At 40.2% G+C, this 13,718-nt stretch overlaps 1 protein-coding gene across 1 annotated transcript in view; it reads right to left on the minus strand.

The window, feature by feature from the left end:
• The window catches only part of SLC2A13 (solute carrier family 2 member 13), a 142,507-nt gene that overhangs the window by 23,030 nt on the left and 105,759 nt on the right, over nt 1–13,718 (minus strand). The window contains exon 7 of the mRNA XM_053977949.1: nt 5,128–5,253. Within this exon, the coding sequence (XP_053833924.1) occupies nt 5,128–5,253 (126 nt within the window). The remainder of the gene's footprint in view (nt 1–5,127; nt 5,254–13,718) is intronic.

A 13,718-nucleotide genomic window follows, 5' to 3' on the forward strand; every position in this document is an offset into this window, starting at 1 on the left:
TAATGAACTTAAATGTCTGTCTTTATCTACAAGGGGGGAAAGTAATATGGTATTTTTAGAAAAATCTGATGTTCTTACCAAGAAAAAGTATTCTAATAATTTTAAGAGTCTCATCTGTTCTGCATTAGACAACAGGTAGCACTGCATGAATGTAAACCTCCTCAGAATACTCTCAAGTCTGTGACAGACACTGGTATGTCCCCTGTTGGACATGAACCAATCTGTTGTCTGACAATCCAGCTAATGAACTCCCATGAATTTATTTTTTCTGATCAGTGGAATCTAGTTAGCATCCAGGCTCAAATGCCAAGTTCATTAGGCACACTCCTGAAGCTGGGAAAGAGGGTGTGACTGTCTGCCTGACCTGCTTCCTCTCACTGCACAGGCAACTCAAACCCACTTTTCTCCCAAACGGGTTTCCAACACACATTTAAACCCCTCAGCAAACTAGCAGATATGAGCAACAGGCACACAGTGAAACATAACAGCATTACTGAGCATCTCTAAACATGCCATTAATTTTACATGGAAGGAAGATGCTCAGGAGAGCACTGGCTAAAGGAAAACCGAGCTTCCCAAAGACAGAGCTCTTCTGCACTCTGGCCTTTACACTGACTGTCCTTAGAGAGGGGAGTGCTTGTTTATATTGAGAAAAGCAGGATTCTCCATGAAGCATTAAACTCCCCTGGCACGGAGATGTTCCTCTAACAAAGTTAAAAAAATGGCTGAAAACAGCAAATCACTCAGCTCCTCTCTCTTTATAGATTTCTGTTCCCAATCGTTCTCCTTCGGGGACTGTGGAGACCTGCCAGCTAATTGTGTGGACAGGATGGCTCTAGGCTTGTCTCTGATCTGATGATGATGTTATTATTTCTTCATAATTGTTTACTGTATAAAATCAACATCATTCTCTCCAGAGGAAGATTGCTCAGAGTTGCTCATGAGAGCGTTTCAGCTCAGTTGTGGCCTGCTGTCGTCTTGACAACATACTCATGTCAAGGTTAATGTTTCATCAAGGCACTGTAAGTACCTCCTTCCCTTGCAGTTATTCTTTCAACTGTAAGGGTAGTAATGCAATTTAAAGTTTCTTCATTCTTGGCTGACCTTTAGGAGTATTGATTGCAATTACACAAAGAGAAATTACAAGAGAGAAATTTCTCTGAGTATTGTGGGAGTAATTGTAATTGTGGGGAAAACCCCTAGATTTTGGGTTGTGTTCAGAAAGCACAGCCCTGAAAGCAATCACCTCTACATTTTGCCACCTGAGCTTCATATGGGAACCTTCCCATTGAAACCCCATCTGTACAAGTGAGATAATGCTTTTTATTAAGTTCATGGAGATTTCATAATTCAGTGCTCATGAAGAACAGAAATGCAAGGCTTTCTGTGGCTACTGCTACGTGCAAAACTTCCCTAAATCTTGGAAAACAGAGTCCCAATGCAGAACTGTGAGACTACATTGAAAGAAGAGATATGGCTCTTCTTTTACTACAAAGTAAATAATTTAAGAATATTCTTGCTCACTGTCTTGGAACCATCCTTTATGTGTCCCTAGGCAGAGCTGGAGAAAGCAAGATTTACATGTCAACAGCTATTTTGTTAACTGGTTCAGAAATACCAAGGGCAGCAAAGCACCTGCCTGTGCTGCTGCCCTGGGCAAGACACTCCTCTCTGTGTTACACTAATACCATTCACACTTATGTAACTGATTAAATAATGAAAAATACATCTCTACTGCTTGTGGTACATGCATGATCATACAGGCACACCCCTTGCACATTAGCCATGCTGCTTAAGCTCTGGCTTGATCAGATTTATTCTTGCAGTCTCTCTCTCCCCCAGGGCCACTGCCAGCCACTGAGTTCCCAACATCAACAGAACCCAAATGCTATATTCTTCTTGAAAAATATGTGGATGCTTTAATTGTCTCCCTGGGTTTCTATGACAACCACAGCAACATAAACAGCCTTGCTGGCAGCCACAGGAGACTGAAATCTCTGCTCTCTTCACTCCCTTCCCCAGAACTTCTCCATGTAGAACATACCGTAACCAAATAAATGCAATTAGCAATGGAGGTGGTATCCAGTACACCTGGCTGGCACTGGGGACATGTCTTGGAAATAAAATGCATTACAGTATTTTATGGTAACAGTCAAAGCATTGCCTGCTACATCAGTGCTATCGAAGTACCTTGGGACCAACAGTGAAAAACAGTGCAAAGCTATAAATACAGAAACAGAAGTTTTCTATGTCAGTCTGCATGGCTGCAGAGAGCTTTAAAAAACACATGACAAGGCTTTCTCTGTCAGTGCTTCTGAGCACCTCTCACCTTGGTGGTAGGTTACCATCAGGAATAGATAAGCCCCTGAGTAAATGTCAGGACAGTTGGGGTTCAGATGGCTGCAGCTCCCAGCTTTCCAGCAGAAAAATCATAAACAAGATGGGATCACAGCAGCAGTAAAATGCTGTCAGCCTGAGTCCAGGAGAAACTGTTTCTCTAACTCCTTCATCAACATTGTGAGAGCTGCTAATGCTCAGACATCTGAGTTCCAACAAGTCCCAAACAAGTAACTCAGGTCTTTCTTCTCTCCTGAGCAAAATTAATGGCAAAATAGATTTTCCACGAGCCAAGCATAACCCTGGAGGTTTTAACCCATTTAAACTCATTCATCTAATACCAGATGCATGAAGCCATCAGGATACATAAGAGTTACAAAAGAGGCCACTGATAATTGTGGCTATCAGCTGTCCATAACTCGCAAAATCATCTCTCAAATTATTATACTACTTTCTGATCACCACAATGCCATATGTATTTTCAAAGTAATAGCCCCTGTATGTCTAGCTTGTGGCAAAGTAACTTTGTTAAAGAAAGGGCTGCAATTTCCTTCACCAGTGCTGTTAGTTTGTCTCAGGCACTTGTTCTCCCTATGCTGCCAGGGAGATACAGATGCCTCTGGCTGCTCTGAGACTCAACTGGGGATGGAACTACGCTGTTTTCCCTGCAGCAATCTTCCCTTGGCAGGGGAATCCTATGGCTTTGTGGGACTGATTTTGCTGTAAAGCAGACTCAGGATTTGAGTAAACGGAGCTGGGGGCTGGTATGTGAATGTGAGCTCTTGGAAACAAAAAACTATGGGGATTCCCCTGGGCCAGTAAGCAGAAATACATGCATCTGTGAAGAGAGGGAGCAGAAGGAAAAGAAGGCAAAATGCTTCCCTCTTCCACAGAGCTTGGAAGGCACAGAAGGGGACACCAGACATTGCACAGCTTGAAGGATCTGCTTTTAGAAAACTGCCTGATGACACAGACCAGGTGGAGGCAAGGGAGAAATAAATGAAATGAACAGTAGAAATGGTGATGAATATTTAGAAAAAGAAATGTGGATATTTTATTGGTTTTCCATCTTTAGGCAGGACTTTCACAGTGGTGACTACCAATATAACATATATAAAATAGTTTAATTTCCTTTTGAAGGATTTTAAGCAGGGTCCTCATGCTATGGAATTCTTGCACATGGAAAGATTGCATTTTGCAATATGAAAATGAAATATTTATTCTTCCCTCTCTAATTTGCTCCAATAGGCTGTACAGCAAAGAGTCTATATGAGATTGAATCATGAATATGAAATAATTGCTTATGCCCACATTTACTATGCTAAACAACACCATTGGCTAATGAAATAAAGTTTAATTTTATCTATCAACTATTCATAACAAGTTTTTGTTTGCATGTATGTTTTTCTGCATTCTAGTGTGATTCTGCTAATTACAGACAATCTACTTAAAACTACAGCATATAGGAAATGAATGTTGACTTGGAATATAAAGAGACATCAGTTACCTTACAAATATGAGAGTCCACATGCTGCAGATCACATCAGGGTATCAGGCAATATGCAAGGTATGTTACATAATGTGACATTGAAGTTATTCACAGAACAAGCAGGTCAGATGAGATTTTGTAGTTTTCACAGTTATTTATTAACTGTACTAACCCCAAAATGATCACAGTGCTTTTAAATTAGGGTCATAAAAAATATAAGCTTCTCTTTTCTGCACCTGGAATTAATTGCTAGGCCTAATGGTACTGAAATCAAAATGAGGGCAATTTTAGAGTAATTTTAAATTAATGATTCTGCAACCTACAAGTAGGTATTTTCATACTTTTCAACCTCTGTCCAATATGACCCAGGGTCTTTGAGACAGTTTGGTTTAAATTCTGAGAAATAGGTATGAAAGTTAATTAAAAAAAAAAAAAAAAGAAAGAGGCCCAAACCACCATACCAACCTTTGCCTATTCCCTAAGTATGTTCATGGTGTGTGGGTAGCTGAGATGAATTATGTCAAGGTGGTTTTCTCAGAAGTAATTAAATAATTCCCTCATGCCTCTGAACCATTCTAAGCCCTAATTCAAGCCCTAATCATTACCAAAGTATTCATAAAGCCTCCACAAGACAATGTTCCAACTCACAAAGCTATTCCTTAGGAATAGTCAGTACTTCAGAAAACTCGAAGGTTGCTGTGACTTCATAGGAAGTTTTTGTGCTGCTCAAGAAAGAGGTGTGATATATTTTGCAGTTGTGCCTATGAATGCACGTTTTTACACTCAAGTGCAACGTATGGCATGACACCCCTTTCAGGCACAGAATCACAGAAATCTATGGCCAAACCCCATGCTTTTGACAATTTGAACTTCTCAGATTTTGCTAATTTTAGTTAATTCAGCTGAGCTAATTGGTTCTTTGGTAGGCCAATATTAAAAGTGTGGTTTAATTAATGAATTTTAAAAGAAAATTAATTCAGAGTGCTTTAAGTATATAACTGGGGAATGCGCCACTTCAAATGAATGAAGAACATTAAGGAAAGGTAATTTTCCTCATTTCTAGTGTACTTTTGCCATGCATCCTAAGTGACAGACTACACTGGAAGGGCTGCACACATCAAGGTCAAGGCTTTTATTTATTGTTAGGAAGTAATCACCCATTTTTGACAATGCCAAATTATTTTCTTCTTCCTAAACATCTTAAGAATTTAACACTTTTTGTAAAAGCAAAATTGTTCTCAATAGCATAAAATACACTCTCTCTAGAGCACAAGGCTAAAAAATCTTGACAAGTGACATACCTGCCCCAAGCTGCTTTCATTGTAGAATCTTTATCAACAGGAATGCACGAAGACTCAACAACACTTGATTTATTCAATTTGTAGCAGAGACCACAGTCTGGATCTAACATACATCCATTGCAATAACTGAAAGAGAAAAAAATAAATACTTAAGCAACACTTCATTCATTAGTGGATGTCAAAACCAACAGCATCTCCTACTAAGTCTTGGAGTGCACATAGCTAAGTTTTCAGTGTTGGAAACAAGACCAGTAAGTTCTCCAAAAAGCATCACATATCGCTTTCAACCTCTTCTGTAACACATTTTGGTAGTCCATGTGCATCTACCCTGTCATACCTGATCAGGCTTTAGGAGAATTCATTCACAGAATAAATTTTAATTGGAAAGAGACAGATTGGAGTTGAAGAAAAAGAATCATCACAGAATCATGGAATGGTTTGAGACAGAAGGGACCTTAAAGGTCATCAAGTTCCAATGCCCCCTGCCATGGGCTGGGATACCTTTTACTAGATCAGGTTGCTCAGAGCCCGATCCAACCTGACCTTGACTCATCCAAAGATGAGTCATCCAAAAGTTCTCTGGGCAACTTCTTCAGTGACTTACCACCCTCACAATAAAAAGGTTTCTTCCTAATGTCTAATCTGAACACTCTATTTCAGTATGAAGCCATTCCCCCTTGTCCTGTCATATATCACACCTAATAACCAAACTAGAACTGGGGCATTGATGGATGTGAGTCAGTCAGAGATCACAATACCATGTGTCTCCATGAGCAAACTCCTGAATTTTCACTACATTTGATGGAAGGATTCATTATGTCAGTGGAGGCAATTCACATACAGGCATCTAGTGTCCAAAAATATCCCATCTGCCCCTTACCTGTAACTGCAGAGTGCGCAGTGCTCTTGCAGATTATTCCCATGCATCACACTTGCCAGCTGTGTACAGATGTCTCTGATTGCCTTGGGAGGCTCAATAAGCACAAGATGCTAACATGCAGGCAAAGTTTCCTCAATGCCATTGTGTTAGTTGCTCAAGGGACTAGACAGCAAAACTGTTCTCTACACACCCTTGGCTGCACTGACCACATCCCCACTGACTCTACTGGCAGCCTAGACACCAAGGGCCCTACAGATACTTCATTGAGGCGTCAGTCTAAAACCTGTCTCTAAAATCTGACTGATGGGGAAGTAGGTATGTGAGCTACAATGCCATTCCAAAGCTCTCTATGCAGTGCAAGTTAGCTGAAAGCTGCTGGCACAAAGCCTTGCACTCACTCATTGCTCCTGTGATTAACCCACACAGGTATTTATCTTCCCTGCAAGCCATTTTAGATTCAGACACACATTTTCACCAGTAAAGTCCCTGATCTATCTAAGGGATAACTTTAGGCGGTAAAAACAAGAAAGAATTAGCTACTGTAAAACATAGAGTAAGCCTGGAAATTTGAAAATAAAATTCAACTTTGAAATACAACATCTGGAAACTATAATATAAACTATAAACTATATATAATATAATTAAGGTGACCAAAGTAGCTTTAACATACACTCCTGTAACAACAAAATCAAGGAAATAATATTTTCTGAGTGTGTAAGAAGGACATTGTGAATTAAGGGATATCTTGCTTAAACTACTTAATCATGAGAAAAAGTAGAAGTAACTGTATAGCAAAGTCTCAAGAAACTAAAACAGTAAAGTAGATTACATGGATATAAAAAGTCTGAAAGTATATGCTTAAAAACTAGTTATTGAAACTCTTTGTCTAATAATGTTTCTAAAAGAACTGTAAGGTCAACTCACATGGCAGATGGCAAAAAAAGGGCTGTGTTAAGAAAATTTTCCTATTTCTCCCAGTTTTCAGAGAAGTGTGCTCTTTCCTATTGTGTTTTTCTAAATTATTAAATTACTGCACAATTTCTATGTTGTGTACATTTAGAATATAGATCTATTTTAAACACACCTTCCTCTGCTTAACAGATTGGTCAAATTCCAGTCTAAACAATTTGGGTTTTTTTAATTAAGAAAGCTGCACTAAATCTGCTCTTGAGAGATAGACTGCAGAAAATATTTTTACATTGGAGATTAAACAAAACTTTCACATAAAAGTCAATCATTTTATCTAACTGTAGTAAACATTTCTTCTCTTGCAAAGATAACTAAGGAAATTGTAATTCTGCAATTAGCAATTTTCAAAGGCAAGGACAATACCACTATTACAGTAGTGAGACTTAATTGCATTCTGTTACATTGATATTAGTACATCAATGGGCAGTAACCAAGAGTTTAGAGGAACAGAAGACTGTACATGAATGAAAACATTTTTATAAATCACAAATATATTCAAGTATGCAATAATAATAGAAAAAATGTATAAAATTAAAATATTTTCTTATATTGAAAGGAATCTCATTATATCAAACAGGATTTTGACATATGATTTTCACACTATAGAACATTTTCCACTGAAATGATGTTATCAAAGTGCCTGTAAGCAACATGAATTTCTAAAAAGACACAGTGATTGGTGTCATCTTTATGGTGTTACCAGCAGAGGACAGGACAGGGACTGGACACCTTCTGGTTTCCCTCAGTGTCTGCACAAGAATCAATGCAGAGATGAACAGCAGAGCTGAATTTGCCCTGTCTGTTCCATCCTGCTGGGTAACTCCACATAACCTCATGTAGTGCTGGTATCAGTAACCAGTCGAGTGGGAAGCACAAGATATCTTATTTATTCCTACCTCCCATCAAGAAAAAAAAATTGAGAGATTTGAGTATTGATTCCAGTGTCTGTCTACATGGCTGCTGGTTCAGCTGATCCTCTGGCTTTACTGGATATTGTAGAATAATTTAGGTTGGAAAGGACCTTTAACACCATCAAATCCAACTGGTCTTCCTGTTGGCATTCAGCATAATAAAGGCTGCTGGATTTCATGTTTTGCCAAATGTCAGAGGTTATACAGAGGTACTCCTAACAATTTAAAGAACTTAAAATTATTATTTTCCATGTTTTTTTCTGAAGCTTGTCTTTCAGATTGAACAGTTAAATAACAGCTCTTTCTAAACTCTTTATGTTTGGGCTAGGGTTTCCTGTCTCCTATATAGTGTGTCTGTAGAATCAGACTCTGATTTCATATTTTTGAGACAAGACAAATTTATGTCAGAGGAAACACAGAATTCTAACACACAAGACATAAAGCCACCTCAAATCTAACCTCCAGCAGACTAAGAGCAGGCAGTTGCTATTCAGAACACTTAGCATTCTTCTGTGCCCTGTTTTATCACTGATATAAAATTTTATGTTGTCTTTGATGAGGTCATTGCTTTTTCCAAGATGAAGACCAGTGTTTTTTTCCTCCAAAATCCCAGTATATATACATTAAAATTGTTTCATAACACACTAAAGAAACTTTCATCAGTTACTAAGTCTAATGATAACAGAAGATGCAGCATAAAATAAGTGAGGAAGATTTTTTTCAAAGAAGCAGTTAAAAACAATCAAAGACACCATGTGCTGAGGCTGCTCACTCTAGAAATAAAATATACAGCAGTTTCAGGTTTATGCTCATCTTCCCTCTAGCCCCATTATTATCTGCTAAACTATTTTAACAATTTGAAATTGAGCACTTATTCTGACATATATGCTCACAGTGATATAAATAATATAGGCTATAGAATGTACCAGGAAAAGAAATGCACAATTTAATACTTACTGACATGAAACTATCTCTACAGAGCTCATTCCTGTCCTCAGAAGCACCTTATCAGTCCTATCTATCTATCTATATATATATATATATGTATATAGAAATATATGTCAGAGGATGAATCTTTAAAAATATTGGTAATTCTTCAAATCCACACCAGAGCTCAATTATGGCCTTGAAAGCTCTATATGAGAGTACTCTCAGATGCCTAGGTAGGAAAGGAAATTTGCATCCAATTATAAACAGGAGATATGCTTCCTCTAGTTATCCTGAGATATTTGTGCTACATTTAAGAGCTAGTGTCTTGAAAACAATCTCATCTGTGAAAAGCCAGTTCCAAATTCCCAGGTAGGCTGGTGGTCTGTAAGACTGACAATTCAAGATTGAAATACCTGAGAGAGATTATTTGATTTTGATGAAACCAGGCAGCACTACAGCAGAAAGGTTTTACAAGGAGCCTGTTTCACTCCCTGCTGGCCAGCTGGGCTCCTAGGCAACCCAAGGGGAAGGCAAGTGTCTAGACTTCAGATGCTGCAGCCCATGAGGCAGAATAACAACAACCAGCCCTCTCAGGCTCCAGAAGCCCAAAAATGCCCAGCTTCTTTGCAGGTCTGTGGCATGAACTCGACAGAACAAAGCAGCCTGGCCTCTCAGTTTGTGGGGAACTGCCATGGAATGGGATTTCTGGGCTCCTGTGTCAACATCACAGCATGTTTACTGAGGAGCTGACGGACTGTCAGCAGAGTAGATATTCCCAACCCTGTGATTCCTCACTGATTCTGCCAACACACTCAACACATGTCCCCTTCATCCAACCACACAGGAATCTGTGTGGAAAACAGATTTTCCACAGGAATATCAGGAAAACTGATATCCAGAAAGACTGACAGCACCAATTTTGAGATTCATTGATAGCAATTTCTTGCCAGCCTGAGCAGCAGCAACTCTCAGAATGCTCTGCTTTGGATCAGCCTGCCTGATTAACTGTTCCTGAGGTTAGAGGTTGGTCACAAAGGCCACAATGCCATCCTCTCTCACAGAGATCTTTACACTAGATGGATGAATTACTAATTGACTAGCTGTGTACATTTTTCTTGATACCAAAATTACTGTTTTCTTTCTTCCTGACACTGCAGTTTACCAGGCTGTAATGCAGTCTTTAAAAATATTGAATAAAATCTCTGACCTGCCAAAGTGATTCTCCAGCTACTGATGAAAGGTTTGCAACTGCTTTTCCCTCCCCATTAAGAATACTCCATACTTATGTTTGTTTCATCATTACATTTTGCACTTTAAATTTGCAAAATGACCTTGTAAGTAATGACTCTCCTACAATTCTCAGAAGTCTTGTAATTTGAGCTGCAAGTTTTACCTTGCCACTTTTGTTGAGTGATTTAGCACTAAGACCTTTGCCCAGTGCCTTTGCTCTGCAAGTACCATTTCTCTTTTTCTCACACTATTTTGACTTTTTCAAGCTGAACCTCAATTCAAAAAATTTCATCAATTTTCATTTTTTTGCCACATTTTAAAGAACTTTCAACTTTATTCTTCATATTCTGTTATCCAATTACAAAATGTATCAGTATGTTCCTATTGTCCAGCTACAGAAATGTAAACAAACCTGATAATGAATTCTGGACTGTGTAGCTGTACAGAATGTACCACCTGATTTCATAATATTCTACTCCATGAGTAGCAGAACAGCCTCTCAGAGCATCAAAACATCCCCAAATACAGACTTTTTTTGTGGACAGACTCTTTCCACTTCTTTCAGATCCATCATTCACACTGAGTATATGCTTCAGAATCAGCCTGAGTATGTGAAGAAGACTTTTTATGGGAAAATCTGATCTATCTGTTACATGCAAGTTGGACCTGATGATCCTTATGGGTCCCTTCCAACCTGAGATATTATATGCAAGACATTTTGCTCATGTCCTGTCTTGTCCACAGAGTAAATTCCACTGCTGTGCACTTTTTTAACCCACTGCTCCTGCTCTGTATGATGCAAATAGTCATATTCCTGAAGATGGTTTTCCTCACAGAACTGCAGGAACAATAAAAACTGACTCAGGCAGGAAAAGCTCAATGTAGGGACAGGAAGGTCTTGCAATACCTACTGAGGAGTAGCACATTCCACTCAGAGAGAATATAAGCTGCAAATCATTGCAGGCTGGAATGAATGTCACTTTGACTGTGCTGCTTTCTCCTATTTCCAGCTTGCTGTTTGCCACACTGGAAGCATGATCCTAGGCCAGGTGGATCTTTCATCCTACCCTCAGGTTACTCGTTGCTCTCAAGGTTGGCTATGTACACAGTCTCTGCCTGCCTTAGCAGGCAGTGTAGCTCCTTTCCATCTCCTTATAGAACTGGGATCAAGCTTTCCTTGCTTCTGTTCTTGTATTCTATCTACAAGACAATTCTCTTCCTCCAGTCTTGAGCAGAAGAAAATGGCCAAGGCAGCTGAGCTGAGTATCACTGCTCAGGCCAGGCCTGCTCAACTGGACTCACCAAGGGACACGGGCAACTGATAACTCCAAAGAACCAAGGTGCTGAGTTCAACAACAAAAAAATCAAACCAAGGACTTTGGGACAAATACTGCAGTAGATTTATTAGCTCTGTTGACATGTTAGGATTTTGATACTTTGTCATGGTTTGACACTGGCACAATGCCAGCGCCCCCATGAAAATGCATCTTCCCCAAACAAATGCTGTGAGATGCCACCAGGAACAGAGCAGAGCAGGCCCAAGCTTAACAACAAAGGGGAAAAAAAACTTTATTAAACTACTACTAATACAGAAAACACATAAACTAAATCCAGGATGAAGACCTTTTAAAACACCCCTCCTCCTCCCAATTCCTAAAACACCCACCATGAAACATCACCCGGGATTCCTGATCAAATTACCACCCTTCAGATAATCAATACTCAAGCTATCAAGGGAGAGAGAAGTCTTTCTTGCACCACAGACCCCCCAGGAAACACAGTTGCCACCTCCTGTGTTTCCATGTCACACATGGCAACCGCCCGGAGAAAATCTGCCAGTGTGACACTCTCCTTTCCATGTCACAGTGCTCTCACCACCGTGCATGGACAGACTGCTCATAGGGCTCCTTTAAGGATGCTTTGCCACGGACCCAAAGATACAACAGTTCAGCTTCTCATCTTGGGACTACCGTCCCCCCCATTTTCCCCTGGGGCCAAGGGTCCAAGAACAGAAATCATCTTCTTTCCCGAAGACAGAGGGCATCACCATTCCCTCCTCAGCTTTCTTCTGTTCTTGCCATTCCTGTGCTGTTAGAAGCTGAAGCAGGTCTCCTTGGGTCACCACTGCATCCCCCTAAAATGCAGTCTCTATTGCAGGAGATTTTGGTTCAGTCCATGGCTTACAAGAAAAGTCCAGCCAAAAGCTACTTCATCATGTCCTCCCACCTAAATATTTCTTCTTCTAACACCTCAGGTCCCAGACTGTCTCTCTTCCACTACAAATCAAGGAGGAGTAATATTTTACAAAGCCCTCATTTCCTGGAAAGGGTTAAAAGTTCAGACTCCCTGGACGGCTGAAATCTCTGTCCAGCATCCCGTCTCCCACGCTGGGCATCACCCCCCTCCTTTCTCCTTCTCCTCTGCTGGCAAATTTCCAGGTGCCGCCAGGCTCTCTGTCACTTTCCCTCTTGGAGGGGGGGGAGGCAAAGGCATCTCCGCTTCTCTCCACCCTTCCGTCCAGGAGCTGGCTCGGTTCCAGACCCTCAGCCCCCTCGGCCTACCCGGACAAGGCCGCGTGGCTTCCCCTCCCCGACCCAGCCCATGGCTGGGCAGGGGAGAGTCTGCACTCTCTGACGACCAGAACCAAAGAGACAGTTCCCCTGGGAGTTCTTGCTTTTAACCCCCTGTGTTCTCAGAGGCGTGTCCATACTTTCAGTGGCACTCCAGGTGCCAATATCCAAACCTGACCACTGATTGGTTTGACCCAACTTCCTGGAAAAAATTCACTTCCATGTCAAACCACGACATACTTTCAGCCAGATATACAACTAAGGATCTTAGGGATTTTTTTGACAAATGGCTTACTTCAGTTTTATGCACAAACTCATCTCAGTTAGGTACCAGGACCATGTTTAAAACTGCCTGATACTTGCACCTGAGGACTTCTGCTGTTTGCACAGGCTTCACTGCACCTCAGGCATGAAATCAACTCTTTCTTTATACTTCTGATGGTTCCTGTGTTGCTTCCAGAAGTGAAGCAATAAATTCAGGTTACGTATAACTGGACAAGAACATAGGGGATGCTTTAAGTAGTTAAAATGTGTGCTAACTGCAGATACCACTTCCAGCTGTTGTATCTGGGACATAGGAAACAAATTAATTAACAAAGAACGAGAAAAATCCAGTTGGACTTCAAGAGCAATTTCCTGCTATTATAAGAGACCAAGCAACAGAAGTGTATTTGCTAAGTTCTACCAACACTCTGTTAGGTAACACATGTATCTATTTAGTGGTGTCCATAAGGAAAAGCTATAATTTATAATCACAGTACTTGGATGCTAATTACAGTTCTGTAATTTACCACACAGATACTCCAACAGATCTAAATCACAGTCATGTTCAAGTATGATCAACCCTTTCTCATCTTCAAATCAGGCTCCTGCTCCATCTATTCCACTGGGTTGATTCTTTGGTGTATTCCCTAAAGCTCCAGACCAGCCCTGAATCTTTACCCTTCCTGATACGCCAGCCACATATAAATACATTCAGCTTTATTCAAACATTCCTTAAACCTTCTTCACAAAGGCTCCCATTTCCTCAACTATGCAACATAATTTATACAGCCTCACAGAAATTGTTCTCAGCTTCTTGGTGTTTGCTATTTGTGCTTT

This window comes from Vidua macroura, chromosome 5 (genome assembly GCF_024509145.1).
Source record: "Vidua macroura isolate BioBank_ID:100142 chromosome 5, ASM2450914v1, whole genome shotgun sequence".
Lineage (NCBI taxonomy): Eukaryota > Metazoa > Chordata > Aves > Passeriformes > Viduidae > Vidua > Vidua macroura.